The sequence below is a fragment of the Periplaneta americana genome, chromosome 2 (genome assembly GCF_040183065.1).
Source record: "Periplaneta americana isolate PAMFEO1 chromosome 2, P.americana_PAMFEO1_priV1, whole genome shotgun sequence".
Lineage (NCBI taxonomy): Eukaryota > Metazoa > Arthropoda > Insecta > Blattodea > Blattidae > Periplaneta > Periplaneta americana.
In genome coordinates, this window is record NC_091118.1 from 48,620,538 (window position 1) to 48,639,537 (window position 19,000).

The window sequence follows — 19,000 nt, forward strand, 5'->3', positions numbered from 1 at the left end:
AGCAATAATTGCACATTCTACTATATCTGATCACTTGACACGACCTCTTTAATTGTACCATGTGAAATAGTGACATGTTTTTGGAATGGTTTTATTCTTATGGCATGAAATTGGTATAAGAGGCAAGCAGAGGAATATCATTTCCTTCTTAATGGATTGGCATATCATCTAGAATTATAAGGGGCAGCTGATTCTGCCTGTGCAGGTGTACTGTTGAACGGCATTTTAAAGTTAACACAAAGGCTATAAAGAGTAAAAAAAAAGTCGGTAAATTTATCCTGTGTTTCTAGTTTATTAATTCTGTGCCCGGGAGGAAAAAGGTCTTAAGGCAATTTTTTGTGAAAATGAGATTTTTATATATTCTGAAAGCGGAAACAATTCTCTACAATCTGGTAAAACGGCTAAAGTCAAATAAGACTTCTGACTGGATTTATAGAGCGTTACCAAATGTCCTAAGTACTTTTGGAATCGAGCACACACAGAATAAAGGACTTAAGAATATTTATTACTTTATTCCTTACAAACCATCACATGTTTTCTTGTCATGCTTCCCTATGAAAAAGGTCTAACTTGTATTTTAGTCATTTTATCACATACCGATGCCCTTTCCTTTTAAAACTTTAAGCACCAAGGTAAACAGTCCTATAATTATTTAAGACCCATTTTGCATTCCTAATAATTTACATTTCTCATTTATGTAGACATGAAAAAGTTCTTATGTTTAAATAGTCTCTTCTACTCAGTTTGGATTCTAATCTTAAAAGGGCTTAAGTGCGGCTATTTTTGGAAATAATCAAGAAAATTGTTAAATGAGCGACATTACCTATTTTATAAGAAATATAAACAAATAATATCCAAGAAAAACCTATTAATTAAAAAGACTCTATAATTGACACCAATTTCAATCTTTCTACTGCTCTCCTGAAAAGTTAAAATTTTTACTTAAGATCTTTTTCCTCCCGGTCACAGAATTGCTTCAGGTCATTTTAGTAGGATTTATAAGCCTATTAAGTATTCTAAATTCTGCAATAGCATTAAAGATCTATTGTGCTGTAAATGGAATAGTTCAAGAGAAGGAGTATCAGAGTGGAAACATAATGAAACTCGACCACCGAGCTGCAAGTACCATTGGAATGCAAGCAATACTTCAAGGAGTGAGGGTTAACCTTCCCTACATTGTGGTATTTTTTTTTTTTACATAGAGTAAAGGATAAAATTTGTCCTTAATTTACCATTAACTTTGGATCTTAATAATAATAATAATAATAATAATAATAATAATAATGATAATGATGATGATGATGATTGTCAATGCATCTTGCCAATTTTTTACTAATATTCGCATACTTTTACATTTTCAAAAAAGAATCAATTGAAAATATAATAGTACATTATGCAACGAGCCTATAATGATAGTAATTAAGAAGCGAGTATGGATGTTTATGAAACATACGAGCATCTTAATTACCATTATAGGCGAGTTTCATACGACTTTTTATGCTCGACCATATTTCTAACTTGAAATTATTCATTTTATTTGTATCTAACTGACCTTGAGCAATATCTCGTAAATTGTGAGATGTGCGCAGACGCGAAAGTATTGATTTTTTCCGAGGAACAGATGTCCACATTGACCTTGATAGCCTATAAGAACCTACAGAGTAAATTAAATATTAACTTTGATATAACATTGAAATTAAATTAGACATTGAAAAACGAGATGACAAATTGAATTTATTTGAATATTATTTACAATTAACGCTAATTATTATAGCAACAGAACATAACCTTCTGCGACAGTATTGGATTTCCAGCCTCCGTGACTTTTCGCTAATTCTCTTTCGATTGCATATCCGAGAATAATCGATACTTGCGGTTTTATAACGGTACAAAGCTGACTTGTCATTGGCTGAGGTTTTATAACGGTACAAAGCTGACTTGTCATTGGCTGAACACCTGTACTTCAATGAGTAGGTGTACTTTAATGACACGCATTAAAGGACTGCTACCAGGTGTATAATTACTACATTTCGGCACGGTCGAGCATAAAATTTATTAATCTTGCGGGCTCGATTCAACACATTGGAGAACCATATTTTGCCCATGGCCATAGTTTGTCCACACCTGTCCTAAACCATTCTCCTCAGTAAGCACACAACATATCTTTTTGGACTTCTTGTCAGTATATATTCTATTTCTGTAAATATATCAATTAATTTTATAATAGTTTTCAAGAGGACATAACCTTACAGCTTCTCCAGAAAACACTGCTTTTAATAAATAAAATCATCCATAAAATACGAGAACGTAAAAACTGTTCTATAGTGTACAGTATTTATGTTGTGGTACCCTCTCAGTTGCAATGAGTGCTCATTGTCTTATAGTCACAGTATTGTAACTTTTTGTACAATTTCAGCTACTGTCGGTGACTCAGGAGAAGACGAGAGCGGACTGAGGGGGAAGGGATGTGAACAGATAACGTACGACAACATGTCAATATTTGTACTGCAGTAAGCGGAAACATTAGGTCTCCTTCTATTCAACTTAGCTATAATTTCCATATGCATTGTTACTCATGTTTCCTGCACGAGTAATAACCTGGATACTGGGATGCTTATCTGAGCGATGTTTATAATAATCAACAGCGATAGTCAAGAAGGTCACATTCTTGCCCCTTGTCTTCTCCTGAGTAACGGACAGTAAATGTACTGTGACTTTATTCAGCCTTATGTACAGCAGTGATGCATCATTATTAACAGTGGCAGAACTGCGTAAAAAAAGACTCTGTACTTGATATGAAAATGAATAACAGGGTAATGATTTATTTCTTAAATTAAGGTTATACTAATATTGATAAGTTTTATAACTATGTATTTTACAAACAGTGCTTTGTTGTATAATAGTCTGAACTATAATATATTTTTCTTATAATACAATGGAATAATAACCATTAATTATACATTATAAATAATTAAAATTAAGGAAGAATCATTTGTGCATTATTGTACAGCCACGTTTTTCTTTATTTTATTTATATTATTTAACTGTGTAGAGATGTCAATGATCCTTGCATACAGTCATTCCTATCAATAACGTTCGTTCATATGCTGAAGTGGTAGGCCTGTTATTGTAGCATAGATTACGTAGGTATGAACATATTTATATTAATACAAACACACATTAATTTTACAAAGTTGTACATGGTATAAAAAATAAATGTTTTTCAAACATGTAATAACAGAACCATTTATGATGATGATGATGATGATGGTGGCAGTTCTGATGTTAATGAAATGATGTTAGCAATTGTTATAATTTTGAAAATAGTACTTCTATTCATTGGATAACAAAAATGTGCTCCTGCTGTGTCTTCAGATACTGGCAGGAATGTTAAAATAATACCTGAAGTAGGATGCTGTTCATAAAACTGTTCATGTCCTAATGTTGATAATATTTTTTAAATTTATTGTAATTTTACTCTATACATTTCATTGGTGAAGCTGATTGTTTGAAATTTGATACGCTAAAAATCTTACATTGTCTCCGAATTTAGTATTATAATTATACCTCCATGATATAAAATAATGTATGTTACTGGTATTATATTGAAAACACAGAAACCTAAGTATTGAAAGTATTGACGGAACAGAAAGAAAATGGAAGCTTTCTGCAGTTAGCTTGAGTGCTTCAAGAAACATTGGTAGTGATATGTATATACAGTGAAACCTCGGTAAGACGCTCTTCAAGGGATCACATAAAAATAGCGTATTAAACAGGACCACATATTAGTGAGCGCGGATCATTATTGGATATTTTAAATTTTAACAGAAAGGTATGAATCAGCATAAACATTTGTTGAAGAAATTTAAGGATTAATTACTGTAATTATGCAGAATAAAAAGTTCACGATTTTTCACTATGGTTCTAAGCATTGAAGAAGGGATTCCTAATGATTTCACCAACTGTTCCTGATTCATAATGGTGTTTTCATCATGTTTACAGAGAATTTGTAATTTCTCCAATATCAATGAAGTTTTCTGTTTCACTCCTTTTTCTTGTTGGCACTAACGAGTCACTTCACATTTGTACACAATGCACCAGTCAAGTCTTCACTGACAATGCAATTTAAAACTGCCAGCAAGAAGGACAGGCTTTGAATACAATAGTCTTGCAGGTACTCAAGGGTCGCATTCCATTCTATTGTATTCACCAAACAAAGACTCCTACAAATCCTTGAATATGCGGGCACTAGCGGTAAATGTAGAAATCCAATATCCTTTAAAGTACGATATTTTAGAATTTTCAGCAGATGGAAGAGTGTATTAAATGGGATGATGAGCATATTAATCAGTGGATTTCACATGGTTTTATATAGAGATATCGAGGGACCAGATGAAAAGAGCGTATAATGCGGGATAGCGTAACAAACAGGCGTGTATTATCGGGGTTTCACTGTATTTTCTTTAATTTCGAAATTTTATCAGAGATATTATGGCATATACAGAGCGAATCGTAAATAATCTCATTAATTTCAAGGGGTTATTCTTTGAGATGTTTCAAACAAAAAAGTTTAATACAATTTTGCTCGTTATTGCGTCCTTTTCTAAATAAAAATGTCTTACATGAAACATTTGATAGTGTGTTCTGAGAAAGTCATTGATTTAATTCCCAATATGCTCAGTCAATTTAAGAGAGCAATGTATTATGATAATAATAAATTATTTAAAGAATTTTCGTTTTGTCCTTTAAATGTGCAGAAATTTGACCAGAACAAATGTAACTTTTCGTTCTGCAAAGGAATTTTACAAAGTTACATTTGTTTGGATCAAATTGCTGGACATGTAAAGGACAAAACTAAAGTTTTTTTTTTTTTTTTCAATTATTTATTATCATAATACATTGCTCTCTTAAATTGACTGGGCATATTGGGAATTAAATGAGTGGCTTTCCCAAAACATACTGTGAAATGTTCATATAAAACAATTTTTATCTCGGAAAGGAAGCAAAAACGAGCAAAATTGTATTAAATATCTAAAAAATAACTCCCTGAAATTAAAGATATTACTTACAGTTCATATTTTGAAAGACCATGTTAATTTAACAATACTTCACAAAAAATTTAATCTCATTAGGGAAGTTTCTGTCTGTATTATTGTTTTCAGCATTAGATTAAGAAGACTGGTAGACAGTAGTCTACCATTTACGAACTCTTGTAGGAAATGCTGTCTTGTTTACTATTAATAACACTTGCCTAATATTTTTTGTTTTCTTAATATTAATGTACGAAATTCAGCGACTCTTTGACTTCTACCTTTAATATTGTAGTTACTAATGATTTCAGACCATTTCCTAGGGTATTATTATTGCCATCATCAACCATCATCATTTATGTTAGTTCGCAGCTTTTAAGTAAATTTTTACGTATGGGTGAAAACCATTATTATTTCTCCCTGTTTATGTATAACTGAAATGAAGGGATCCCTTCATTTTAAATTCAGGTTTTTAAAGTTCAATTTATCATAAACTTAAAAAAAGATGACGTAAAGAACTTGAAATGTACCTAAAATATCAGAGAAAACGAAATTTTTGAGCTCACTGGAGTGGGAGTGTATTTGTCTCCAGAGCACCCCTCAATTCATTATTTACCATACAATAATTTATACATAGCACATGTCTTACAAGTTGAGATATAATAGAGGGTTATATTGAATATTTCTGTCTCCAAAACATGGAATATTACAGTTGGATTAAAATACTTTATGATTGACACCAACAGTATATTCACAGAAAGTTCCTACAGCAAATCATAGTCCATCCTGAGTTGTGACGTAGTGTCATTGCTGATCCAAGCCCTATTTTTCGCGCATTTGTATTTCTTCTGCTGTGTGGCTTTTGCATACTAGTTCCCAGCTAGTGTAAACGAGTTTGTTCTGTTTTGTTATATAGTTATTATTGGTGCTGTTATAGTTCAATTTATTGTTAAATCCATTTGTTTCGTTGTTATTGTTTGATGCCAGAAGAGTGAAGTGTATGACAACATTGCTCTCAGGATGCATGAGCTGGCGATCACAAAGTATTTTTGATCCAACTGTAGGTAATTTATTGCCCTGTAACTGAAATTGCAGCAACTTCAGTGATGAAGAAGTTAATAGTAAACTATTGCATGTTCAATTTAAAAAAACTACAAGTTAATGAACTGAACAGAATTGAAATATGAAGATAAAAAGTAAATAGTAATTTGTAATATTGACATCTCTACTTATATGGTAAAAATACTGTTGCTAAAAGCTATATCATTCCATAACAATATAATTTAATTACAATATAAATTCGAGACTGGTCAAGCAAAAAAATTATCTCTAACATCCGTTTTAATAATAATTCTACTTAAACACAACTGAACAAATTATTTCGTTGCTCGATTTTGATTTACACTTCAAACTTATAAAGTTTTGTCTTATAATTATAATTAGAGCCCAAATTTATATGCAAAATATACGTAGCTTGTAATATTTTCGCTATCTGAAAACATATTTGACAGTTGTACCTTGGTTGATTAATTTGCATGTATATACACATCTGTATGAAAAAATATTTTGCATACAAATTCATATTTTTCTGTTTCTATAATGAAATGCAACATTTATTTATCGTTTATTTTTTTTAATAACTTAGATCTATTAAGAAAGTGGCATTTGTTTTACTACAATTGTTACTCAAAGAAAAATATGAATATATTAATCATACTAAGATTTTATGTTTATGTATCTTTGACAAACTCTATTCTTTTCTGTTTCTGTTATGTATGAGTAGAAGATGGAATGGAAGTATAGTAAAATTCTACCTGCACATGTTACGCAGATATTGATGTGCTGACAGGCATTCAGTAGCTGAAATTTCATTAAAATTCTTTATTGAATAAGTTTGAAATGAACATTTGTCCTCACAATTAATGTCTATGACATTAAGGAACTCTTAATAAGCAATTTCGTTTTTTTCTCTCTCTCTGTTATTTATACTCGCTTTAACATCTCTGGTCATATCGCGAGTTAATCTTTTGGGTGAAATCTGAAGGCCTGTGTACTATTGTTGAGACTGGTTCTATTGTTGTGAACTAGATGGCGACTGTATATGTATTACTGATTTGTTATGAATATGATTTTGGTGATGAATGAAGCCAGTGATATTCAGGTATGTTGTTGCTCGAATTTCCTGGCATTAGCCTTATTGGTTGAGGAAAAACCCTGAAAAACATCAACCAGGAAATTCAACCCGACCAGGAATCGAACCCGGACCCTCTGCGTAAGAGCCCAGCATGCTGACCCCTACACCACAGAGTATAAGTATCTCAATGGAATTCTAACTCTGTTCTGAAACAGTAATTATTGTATTATTGTATTTTAAAAGTAAGCGCTCTGCCATTTGGTGCATTTCATCTGATTTTTTCTCTAAATTAAAAGTATTTTTTTTTTTTTTTTTTGACAATTTCGAGGTTAAATTGAGATGTCAGATATTGCAGTTGGCTAATTTTTACAATTCTTCTTATTCACTGATTTGTTTTGTTAGACTTTGGGGATTTCTTGAAAAAAATTTTTTGAATTTATCTTTAAAAATGGTTGAGATATATCAGTTTTAGTAAAATCCTGTATTGGGTACATTTTTTTTTTTCAAATCTGGGTCCCCAAATAATTTTCTTTTCAAAATATTTATATTCGGTTGAGTTGCTACAGCTGTGAGCTCTCTACATATAAAAAAAATAATATTTACACCAAATAGGAAAAAAGTAAAAAAAAAAAATCCTCTCCCCTTGAACTTTAAAACTCCACTGACAAAAGAAGCAAAAATCAAAGACCATAAACATTAAAAAAAAAAAAGAATTTAGCCAAGTGAATTGGAGAGTTTCAAAAACAGGTATGTTCAATCTGCGTTATGCACAAGTAATTCTACAGCAATGACGTTTTATATTATTTTAATTTCTTGCATCCAACAGCAGAGAAAACTTGAATTTATTTCGAGCAAACACCTCAGAGGTTATTGCTTTGACTGTTAATGTTTACATAAAATTTGAAATTTTCCTCTTCAGTTAATTATGATTAGGACTGCTCAGTTTATGTATTAATGTTTAATTTTAACAGGAATCTGATAAATGTAATTAGAAAGAATTATAAAAGTTGGATTCACTTGACTTCTATCATATCAGTTTCTCAAATATTATTGATGAAATTGAAATATCTTGTTTGTAATTCTATCTACAACTGTTCCATTCGTAACCTTAAAATGGCTATGGAATGAAGTACCACTGTTAAAAGCATCCGGTGCTACAATTTTAATTGAATTTTAAAGAAATTCAAAAGCAAACTTAAAAAAAAGAAAGAATAATAATAACAATGTATTATTTCGCATGGCATGCTGAAAGTATATTTCAGCAGAGAAAAACTTTACAATAAGATAGAACACAAAGAAAAAGCTAAACTCATTGGATTGATGCCATTTCTGTTATATGAACTACACTTAGGTACATATTTATATGTCATGTTTTAATACGATTTTGTGGTTATTTCTTTGCAAATGTTTATTTTGCATACATATCCGGGCTCTAATAATAACAATTAATTGAACTTTAGAGATTGTCATTTGTCCATGCGTATATTAACATGTGATTTTTCCTCTCTAATACACGTATGTACAATTTAATTATGAATCACTCAAGTATCAATGACTTACTCTTCTACTTTCTGTACACAACACGTCATACTTCACTGAACACTCATGAAGATGAATAATATCTTAATCAGTTTGAGTCTTGTTCTGTGGCATAGTTTGTTTATAAATATACATTGCTACAAATTGTCATCAAACACCTCTGGAAGTTCGTCACTCTTTTGTGACAGCATGATGGGAGACATTGCAATGGACACCTGGGACACCATGGTTTTGCTCTGTCCATCTTTTGATTTATCTGAAACAGATATTTAATAACATTAATAGTGGGGAGGAATTACGTAAGAATTAACGAAATATCCACTAAAGAAAATGAAATATTAGGGTAGCATTCATACATTATTTTCAAAGTTATAGTGATAATTGGAATTTGTTTTCTATTGATTTTCTATTTTCTTCCTGCTTGATTCAGAGTATTGGTTAATAAATAGGAAATTAGATAGCAGAATATAAATACTTGATTTAAAGTATTTTAAGAACTGTAATTAGATACAGACTAGCAAACTAAACTCCTTTTAATGAGCCTTGTGCGAATCAAAAAGTTAAAATTTAGTCACTTCTTTGCTTGGTTTGTATCCGCAGGTAATGTTGTGCTAAGAAAGTAATAGATAAATTCGCTTAAGCGAAGACTTGCCACATAGAACTCACCTACAAGTCATGTTAAGATATGATGCACAATTAACTTTTATATCCATACCTTCTCATTTATATGATGGCGAGCTGCCACTGCTCGTTTTTAGTCTTATAGAAAATATGGAGTACCATATCACAAAAAAAAAAAATAAAATAAAATAAAAAAAAAATAATAATAGGCTAATAAATTTAACTTTCTTGTGGTGGAATGGAAACGGTACATGAAACCGAAATATTAGTAGGAATCTTTACTTTACCCATCATTCATGAATCGCACAAGTTTAATTTTTTGAGAAAGCTGGACGAAGAAGAAAATGAGTAACAATAGTAAGCACAAAAAATCACCTGCGTGGTAGACTAATCTTATTCATAGTATTGTTAAAAGAAGTAAAATTCAGTGGCGTAACTTACACTCCCGCAGACCCTGTGTTGTGGGGGGGGGGGGCCGAGGCCAATGGGGGCCCCAAAAACTTTCAGTGGTTACTGATGCATATTTGGAAATGAGTTCGAATTACAGTTCAAGGCCCACCACTCTTTTTATTCTCTGGCATATGGAAATCTGGTAATGACCACGGTTTTGTGTAACAACACGTCTGGTTGTTACCAGATTTAATTCATAATTTTTTTCGTGTTTTGTGACAATGAAACCTTTTAAAAGTAATTATCAGGGAACGGATTTATATGGACTAAAAATATATGAAATATGTAAATATATATGTAGTTATTTTTACCAAAATATGGAATTAAATATGGATTTTTACCAAAATATGGAATTAAATATGGACTTAAAATTATAAAAAAATGACTATGTACGTTAAATATTGGTACATTTTAATCAAACTAAACAAAAAATATAATGGACGTACCTTATCTTCCAATGTAGTTTCAACAAAACACAATTTTTATTGTCTGTTACCATAACAATAGGTTACAAACATTTCTTTCAAGTGCTGAAAAGTGAATCTTCTTCTATTGTCTCTGAGGATAGATTTATACTGACTAAAAGAGCGTTCGACGTCACAAGAAGTAACTGGTACATAATTCAATTTCACAATGTCTGCTGGGGATAAGTCCAAGTTAATCTTCACTGTTGATTCACCACTCATCACAGCAACAACCTTTTGTAGTTCTTCATATCCAGGGTTTTTTGAAAGTACAGTGTCCACCTTAGCTCTTACTGCATCTGCAACTTTACCTCTACCACGATTCAGTTGTTCCACAGTACTATTTATAATTTCAAAACTTTCAGATAGTGAAAGGTGCCTATTTTGGAGACTTTTGAGCGTTTTTATGATGCATGAAAATGTATGCTGAATGTGAGCTAAGTCATTCTTCACACTTATGTCACAGGTAACTGTTTTCGCAGTATCAATTGAGACTGCATCTTCAGAGTCCAATGCAAGGAGAACATTGTTAATAGAGTCTATATGTTCGGCATAATATTCAACTGCTTCTAGCCATGTACCCCATCTAGTTAAAATTGGCTTTGGTGGCAATGGAATTTCAGGGTACATTTCTTTCAACACGTTAACTCTACTGGGAGCTTTGAGAAATACTTTTTTCACTGATGAAATCAACAAATCTACTTTAGGGAAATTGTCTCTGACCACTTCTGCCACACGATGAAATGCATGCGCCACACAAGTAAAATGAGTCAATTTAGGATATACAACAGATAATGCTTGTCCAGCTTTGACCATATAAGGGGCAGCATCGCTAATAAAGAATAACACATTATCGTACATAATACCCTTTGGCCACAGGATACCCATAGCTTCGTTGAACAGTTTAACTATAGTTTTGTTATTGCACTTTTCTAGAACATCACAATGTAAAAGAATTCGTTCAGAATATTGTTCACTTAACAAACCGATAACTACATTACCAACAAGTCTACCTTCTTTGTCGGGAGTCTCATCAATGGAAACCCAAATTGAACTATCTTTAATTTCATCTCTTATCTTCTGTATTGTCTCATCGTAGATGGATGGAGCATACGTCTTCCTAAGTGTTGACTCATCCGGGATTGTATGTTGAGTATATTTTTCAAGGAATTCCCTGAAGACCTTATTCTTTAGTTTGTAGAGAGGAATATCAGCAGAGATGAGAGAACGGCACAGGTCGATGTTAAACTCAGATCTTACATTCGATGTTGTTGGTTGTGTTAAAAACAATTGTCTCTGCTTGGAATTTAGTTGTTTGTTGGCCTGATGTTTACTAGTTGTAATGTGTTGTTGCACCAGGAACTTTTGTGTAGATGATACTGCACACTGACACAAATTACAAAATAATATTTTATTGTCAGTTGATAAACCATCTTCTTTAAATTCTGAAATGTAACTTGTTAGTTTTGATTTTAAATTGACTGAATGACGTACTTTTGGCATATTTACCGTCTTTATAGTATGATTTACAAAACTGAACCTATGTGTACTCTGACTGGCATTTAACTGTTGAGCTGCACAACTGAAGTCTGTTAAAAATTTTAAATTAAATTAATACAGTTTTGTAACTTACTTTCCCATTGTTGATAGGACTGCTAATTTTCAAATAACTCTGATGTTAAAGGGATTACTGAACATGTGTTTAAATCTCTATTGTTGAAATGTATTTTTAAAAGTTAATGGAATTTTGTTTTGTTTTATTGTTAAACCTAATATAATATGGACTGTTTTATATGAAATATGGAAAATATATGGAAATTAACGAAAATATGTACTAAACTCTAAAATATGGAAAAATATGGAAAATAAAAGTAGGATTTTTCAACCCTACACATTGTGAAACATAAAGATAATGCAAAATATAAATTATATTAGCTTTATAAGTAAATATGTATTTACATATAAATCCTTTCCCTGGTAATTATGAACATTTTAGTGGTGCAGAAAAACGCAAAAGAAAAAAAAAACTTGAAAAATATGTTTCGAAATTGACTAAAATAGACTCAGTATTTCGACCAAGCAGTCAAACACAAACTACTTTATGGAACAAAGCCCAGTGTTTCAGTACCATGACTCAAGAAAGACTTAGTGCTCTCAGTGTATTAAGTATTGAATGTGAAAAACCCAAAGACTTGATCTACATGATCTGATTAAGTCATTTGCTTCTCAAAAGGGCAGAAGGGGAAAAGAACTTTTAGAACTAAGCTTTACATTAAATTTATCTTAAGTAGGCCTATTATTGTGTAATTCTAGCCTTAGTAAAATAGTAGTTATATCATTAAACATTTTTTTCATTTCCGTTTACTTAAATTTGTTTAATAATTGAGTGTTTTGCTATGCTAAATTGTTTTATTCAAATTAGATGTAAAAAATAAAATTATGAAAATATGAAGAAAAAAAATGGCAGTAAGGAAAGGGACCCAGATTATCATTTTTGCTGGTGGACCCGGCTATAAAAAGTTAAGCCACTGGTAAAATTTAAATTTTTATATTTAGACAGTCTCTTAAATTAAGCAAAATTATGTATCCCAATGAAAGTTTTACACGGAAGAGAGAAAAAAGTACGGACTGCTTGTCATTCTAGTGAACAATATAGAGCACTGAGTTCCTGTCTCCACCTTTATTTAATGTCATTCTAGAAAGACCAACTCAGCATTATCAGAAATTATGTGCAAAAACTTGACTATAGCCACTCTAAACGTTCTTCTGTGTGCCATGTTAAATCGATGGTGATACTTATTATGCCAAAAGGCGCCCTTCCTTGATAGATCTACTACTTTCCCCACGCCCTGTTGTGGGCAGGCAGGCAGGCACTAAATCTTTGCAACACACGATGTTACTTCCCGTCCCCTGAGCTATAAAGAAATTGTCCCACTCCCACGTATGTTTGAGACGTGATTCCTGCAGGCAGTATTGGTGGGCGATAAGATGTGACACTCGACTGCGCTTAGGACGGACAATATATTTTTTCGTAACCACAAAAAGAATAAGGGAAGTCCAAATCATTTATATTTTTGTGATTTAATGCGAATACATCGTATCTGAAAAAACGTTTACTATGTGTGCAACCAGAGAGAAAGAGTGTGTGATATGAATTTTTAACCTCCTATTAGAGTCTGAAATTATATCATGGTATGTGTGCGCTAGGTCGAACGTTTCCTAAAGAAAATATTACAGACAGCATTATGGCGAGATAAAATGCAATCCTACATAATACTTTATTTTTTTGCGCTCCCTTCTGATTTTATAATAGGCAAAATAGTACCCATACTTTAGATTTTCGTGTTGCAGTTATTCTTTGATAATGTGAATAATGTAATATTTCACCTGCAGTTATTCTACTTTGACAACACTCTGATCATTCGCGTAGAAGCTTTCAATTATTTTTTACTATCAATAGCCCGCCTATGGGAATATAGGCAGTACAGTAGAGTTGTAGTCGTGTTAACATATCATGATTTAGGACGTGAATACAATATTCGGGATATTTTGTGTAAATGACAATAAAAAGTTTAATGAGTTATTTTTTAAGTATTGTACATTGACATTCATAATTTGAGTGATACCTAGGGGTAGTTTTGTGACTTGATTAATAACGAAGCGATTTGAGACAAACCAGCTGCTTCAACATGTCGCTGCACAAAGGTAAGAATTATGTTTTATCATACACTGTTTGTGTAGATAGCTTACCCCATTTAATAACAATGTCTAAGATATTATTGTGGAAAAATTGTTATTACCACAAAGAAATGTTATTAATTAATATGAAAACATTGTAGAGAACGAACCTAACTTTTCCTAACGTCTTATTTTCAGCGTACAATATTACGTCTCTTTTCTGTTTTCCTGGTTATACCATTGGAATTTAGTCTGATTATGATATATTTTGTCATAATAAACAAATTTCATAATTACCGTTGTGAGCTTCCATCATCATCATCTCAAGGCTTTAAACATTTCATGGGTACCCAGCAGTCAGACAAAAATTTCATTAGTCAGCATGGTTGAACTACAGAAACGCAATTAAATCAATTTTTTTCACTTGAAGTGGACTGTAGCGGTCATCTGACCGCAATGGCGTTTCAGGAACCTTTCCGCTCCGTCTCATAAGAAATGGCTATCGTCCGTTCTGGATCGTTTTAATTTGGCATTAATTAGATAAGATAATATTTAAATACGTTTATCAGTTAAGTATGAATTAAGTTGTTAAAAATACTGACACCAGCACTGACGGTACTGCTTTATTGTATTAGCCAAGAGCATTCATATAAACTCTCGCGATTTGCTTTTGGTGGTTTTTTACTTGGTTATTTAACTACGCTGTATCAACAACTAGGTTATTTAGCATCGATGGGATTGGTGATGGCGAGATGAGGCCGAGAATTCGCCATAGATTACCTGACATTCGCTTTGCGGTTGGGGAAAACCTCGGAAAAACCCAACCAGGTAATCAGCTCAAGCGGGGATCGAACCTGTGCCCGAGTGCAATTCCTCACCACATCTCGCCAAAATATTGTAAAAAATTTTAAATTTGTAAAAATTGTAATTGTAAGCTTGTAAAATTTTGTCTTGTTCCACATCTTAAAGCTTCATTGCTAATGTAAGATCTATGGAATATAAGTGAAATGAAAAAAAAAAAAAAAAAAAAAGATCGGCAGGCAAACGTCTTATCTGACTGAGCTACGCCGGTGGCTTTGATATGTTTGATTCTGCATTGAGTATCGTTGAGGTTCTGAATAACAGTGCAGCCTTAATGAGATTAATAGGACCGGAAATCAGCAACACTTTGTCACTCCAAATCGAGCTAATGATGTCATAGGCTACTACTAGTTTATTAAACTGCGACTTGAGTATCCATTTTAAAAACGCTGCGACACAGGGGTTCCAGTCTTAAATGTAGGGTAGGAAATCATTTTCTTTCGTTGGTCTATACGCGTCGAAGTAAATTATTAAAGATGTTAACATTTTATTCAATATAGGCTATACTTTTTTTTTTCCGGCAGAATGAAGTGACTTCCATTCGAGGTTTTCATCGGTGTAAAATATGATGAAGGTATGAAAATTTCCGAAGACATGTGTCCGAAATTTTTATGTTAATTCATGTGTAGCCTATTACATAAATATTTTATGCTAATACTCGCATTATCTCACTATCGTTGCCATCAACAGCACTACCTACTATATGTCCATGAAAAGAATAAGAGCTTTCCGGTTCGTGAAAACGTCCATTTCGAGTCCTGACAACAAATAAACTTGATGTATAACTAAAAACATAATCTTTATCATCACTAGACATCGGATTTTTAGGCACTAAAAATTGCAGTTTTAGGCGCCTAAAATAAGCTCAAAATTTGTAAAATTAGGCTCTATTTTAATGAAAATAGGCATTTTAGGCACATCAAGGTAGCATACTTATTTCTTTCACTGAAATTTTTAGTTATACACTAAAATACGCACAAAAAAGTATGTTTAAACATTAAAAAAGAATACTATATTATATTTATAAACAGAGCTGCACAAATTTAATATATTGAAACTAATGAAATAATGATTATTGATATCAAGATTACTCATTTTAAGTTATTGAAATTCAGTTCCATGCTCAGACTTTATTATGATTATCTGCACAATACACCACCAGAATTTTTTCTAAATTCTCCACAGTTAACCTTTGCCTTTTGTCACTGAGAATCTTTTTGAAAGCAGAAAAACTTCTTTCAACCGAAACTGATGTGAGAGGCGCAAATTTTAAATTAGGTACAATAGAAACATCAATACTTACTGGAACATTTACACTTTCCCCCGATATCACTCTTGATACTTTTTCCAACAATGAAAATCCTACATTCTTATTTAATACGTTGTCCCACTTATTTTTAACTTTTTTCCCAGTTTCGCCCAAAGCAGAATGTATGTTCACTTGAGCTTCCTTTACTATTGCTATTTGGCTACAAAGAGATTGTTTTTCACGTTATAATTGTTCAATGCTTGCAGGTATGAAAGAAAAGTTTGATGTTATGTAGGCAATATCGTTTTTCACTCGTGAGTCATTCAGACAATCTTTCACTGCTTTCACACACGCTGCACTATCAGTTTCAGGTAATTTATCAATAGCTGTGACCACTTCTTTAAAATACTTAGAATAATACACCACTGACTGAATCCAGGTTCCCCATCGTGTAACAACCGGCTGAGGTGGGAGTGGGATATCTGGAAAGTTCTCTCTGAATATTGAAATCCTGGATGGGGCTTTACAAAAACATTTTTTTGTGTTAGAAATAAACGAATTGACAAAAGGAAATTCATTCCGGATTGTTTCAGAAACCCTGTGAAGGCCATGTGCTAGACAGGTTACATGCGTGAGGTTAGGATAAAATGTTATAAGAAGTGGAGCTGCAGCAACCATGTATGAGGCAGCATCAGTACAAAACAACAGAACTTTAGAATCGTCTATATTACCTGAGTATAAAGACTGGAGGCCTTTATTTACAAAATACGCAATGGCTTGGCTATTCACTTTCGAAAGTTCCTTAACACATACGAGGTGTGGAATCGAAGGTCCATCAGGACTAAGTTTTCCTACTACCATATTTGCTATATACCTATTCATAGGATCTGAGGTTTCATCCACAGAGACCCATATGTAAGAATCACCTATATCCTCCCGAATGGAAGCTAAAGTTTCATTGTATATTCTGTCTAAGTAATTTTTTCTTAGGGTCGACTCAGATGGGATATTTTGTTTGCAGTATTTTTGTAAAAACTGTCTTAAAACCGGATTTTCAATTGCATTCCAGGGAATGTTAGCAGCAACAAACGCTCTGGTTAAATCAGCATAGAAATTGCTGCTGAGATTGGATGAAGTAGGCTGTGTTAGTAAAGTTTGTTGCAGTTGATTTTTCTGCTGAGCTTTAGCCTTATGAGCCGCTCCTTGCACATGCTGCTTTAGGTGGCACTTCTTTTCTTGCGAAATCTAAAAATGTAAAGTAAACTGAATTAAAATAAAATCCTAATTGTTGTATTGCCGTATTTCTATCACAAAGTTAGTGGGTTCGAACAATCAAAATTTTAATGACCTGCAAATACTTTAACTATCGGAATTTAAAAGGTTAAAGTGTAGTGGTCTTAAAAAGAATTATACCTCAGGATAGCTCAGTCAATGTATAAATATTATAGGCCTACTCATTAAAATTAATAGAATTTATATATTTCAACTATTGTTACATACCTGTTTGCTACAAATCTTGCAGAATATTATTTTTCCATCATAAGTGTATTCTGAATATTCTGTTAGCCATTGCCGGATCAATGTAGATTTTGCACTTATATTTTTCGGCATTATCGCGTTAAACTTCACAGGAAAACATCCTGCCGCTCAAAACTTCTCAACACAAATAAGGTGAGGGAAAGAGCAATTGTTAACGAGCATTCAAATGAACCGTTGTTATTAAGATTCAATTGGACAAAAATACAAAGTTCCACTTATTGTTGCATTTCCTGGTAGAGTTAACACTAGGAGGGCCATTCTTTTAAATATTTTGTAACGGTTTACCCTACTAATTCGCAGTTTTACGACTTTTCGTAAATATTTAAAAAATACTCTTTCTCCAAAAATTGTGATTTTATGACACTCTGAAGGGCAGTACAGCTAATCGGTTTCAGACCGAAAACAGTCATTTTTATAGTATAGTATATCTCTGAATCGGTAGCAGCACACGTTGTGATTGTTGCCTGCTTCAAAACTAAGGTTGGTTCTTTGTCGGCATTTATGCCTCCAAACGTGTTAAATTCGGTGAAATCTATTGCGAGTGTCGTGAGATTCAAAACATTTTGTTTCCTTTATCAATGGTTTCATGGCCGGTGTGAAGCAAACTTTCCACTTTTTAAATGCCTTAAATTTCGCAGTGAATGCATGTATAAATTATAAAAAGTAAGAGTAAAATGCGAAACTTTACAGTGAGTTAGGCATTTTTAGGCGAATACTAACAAATTAGGCTCTAATAACCGTTTTAGGGCACTATAAAACTCTTTGAATACCTTTCAATTTCCATGAAACACAAATATTAATAATTATTTTTACTTTTCTCCTAAAGAAACAAAATAGGCATTTGCCCTAGAATCCGATGTCTGATCATCACCATTTATATATGTACAGACATCCTTTCAACGCATTTACGTTACGAAATTGAATGGGAAAAACTGCATACTTCCACCGATGATATAGGGTACAGTTTTTTATTATGTCGTGACTGTCAGACTGCACGAAAGAGGAGAGTGGTGGCTGTTGGAGGGGAGATGCACAACTAGCAAGCAAACGTTCTGATAGGGCAGATAAAAAAGTTAATTTTTTTCTTTCGCCATGTTAACAAAGTCAAAACAAGTGCTTATACAAATTTTGGCTACTCGACCGCAATTACGAGGGCCGTAAAAAAATAAGTTCGCCAGGGGCCGTTAACAGAAAAAAAAACAATTTCATTGGAAAAATGTATTGGATCAGATATAGCAAGTGTTGAGATATTTTTTTAACATATTCCCCACCCGAATTGAGACATTTGTCATATTGTGGGATCGACAGACGCTGTCGAACGCTAATTCCTATCCCAGGCAGTTGACTTCTAAGGCACAAAAATTGATTCCATGGTATGACAAATGTCTCAATTTCAGTGGAGGATATGTTGACAAATAGCGCAACAATTGCTGCA

General features: G+C 32.7%; 1 protein-coding gene across 5 annotated transcripts in view; it reads right to left on the reverse strand.

Moving 5' to 3' along the window:
• Positions 1 to 2,854: 2,854 nt before the first annotated feature.
• Positions 2,855 to 19,000, reverse strand: part of moody (G-protein coupled receptor moody) — a 485,897-nt gene continuing 469,751 nt past the window's right edge. For all 5 annotated transcript variants that reach the window (XM_069817640.1, XM_069817631.1, XM_069817660.1 and 2 more), the window contains one exon: positions 2,855 to 8,959. In XM_069817640.1, coding sequence (XP_069673741.1) covers positions 8,841 to 8,959 — 119 coding nt within the window. In that variant the 3' untranslated portion in view covers positions 2,855 to 8,840. The remainder of the gene's footprint in view (positions 8,960 to 19,000) is intronic.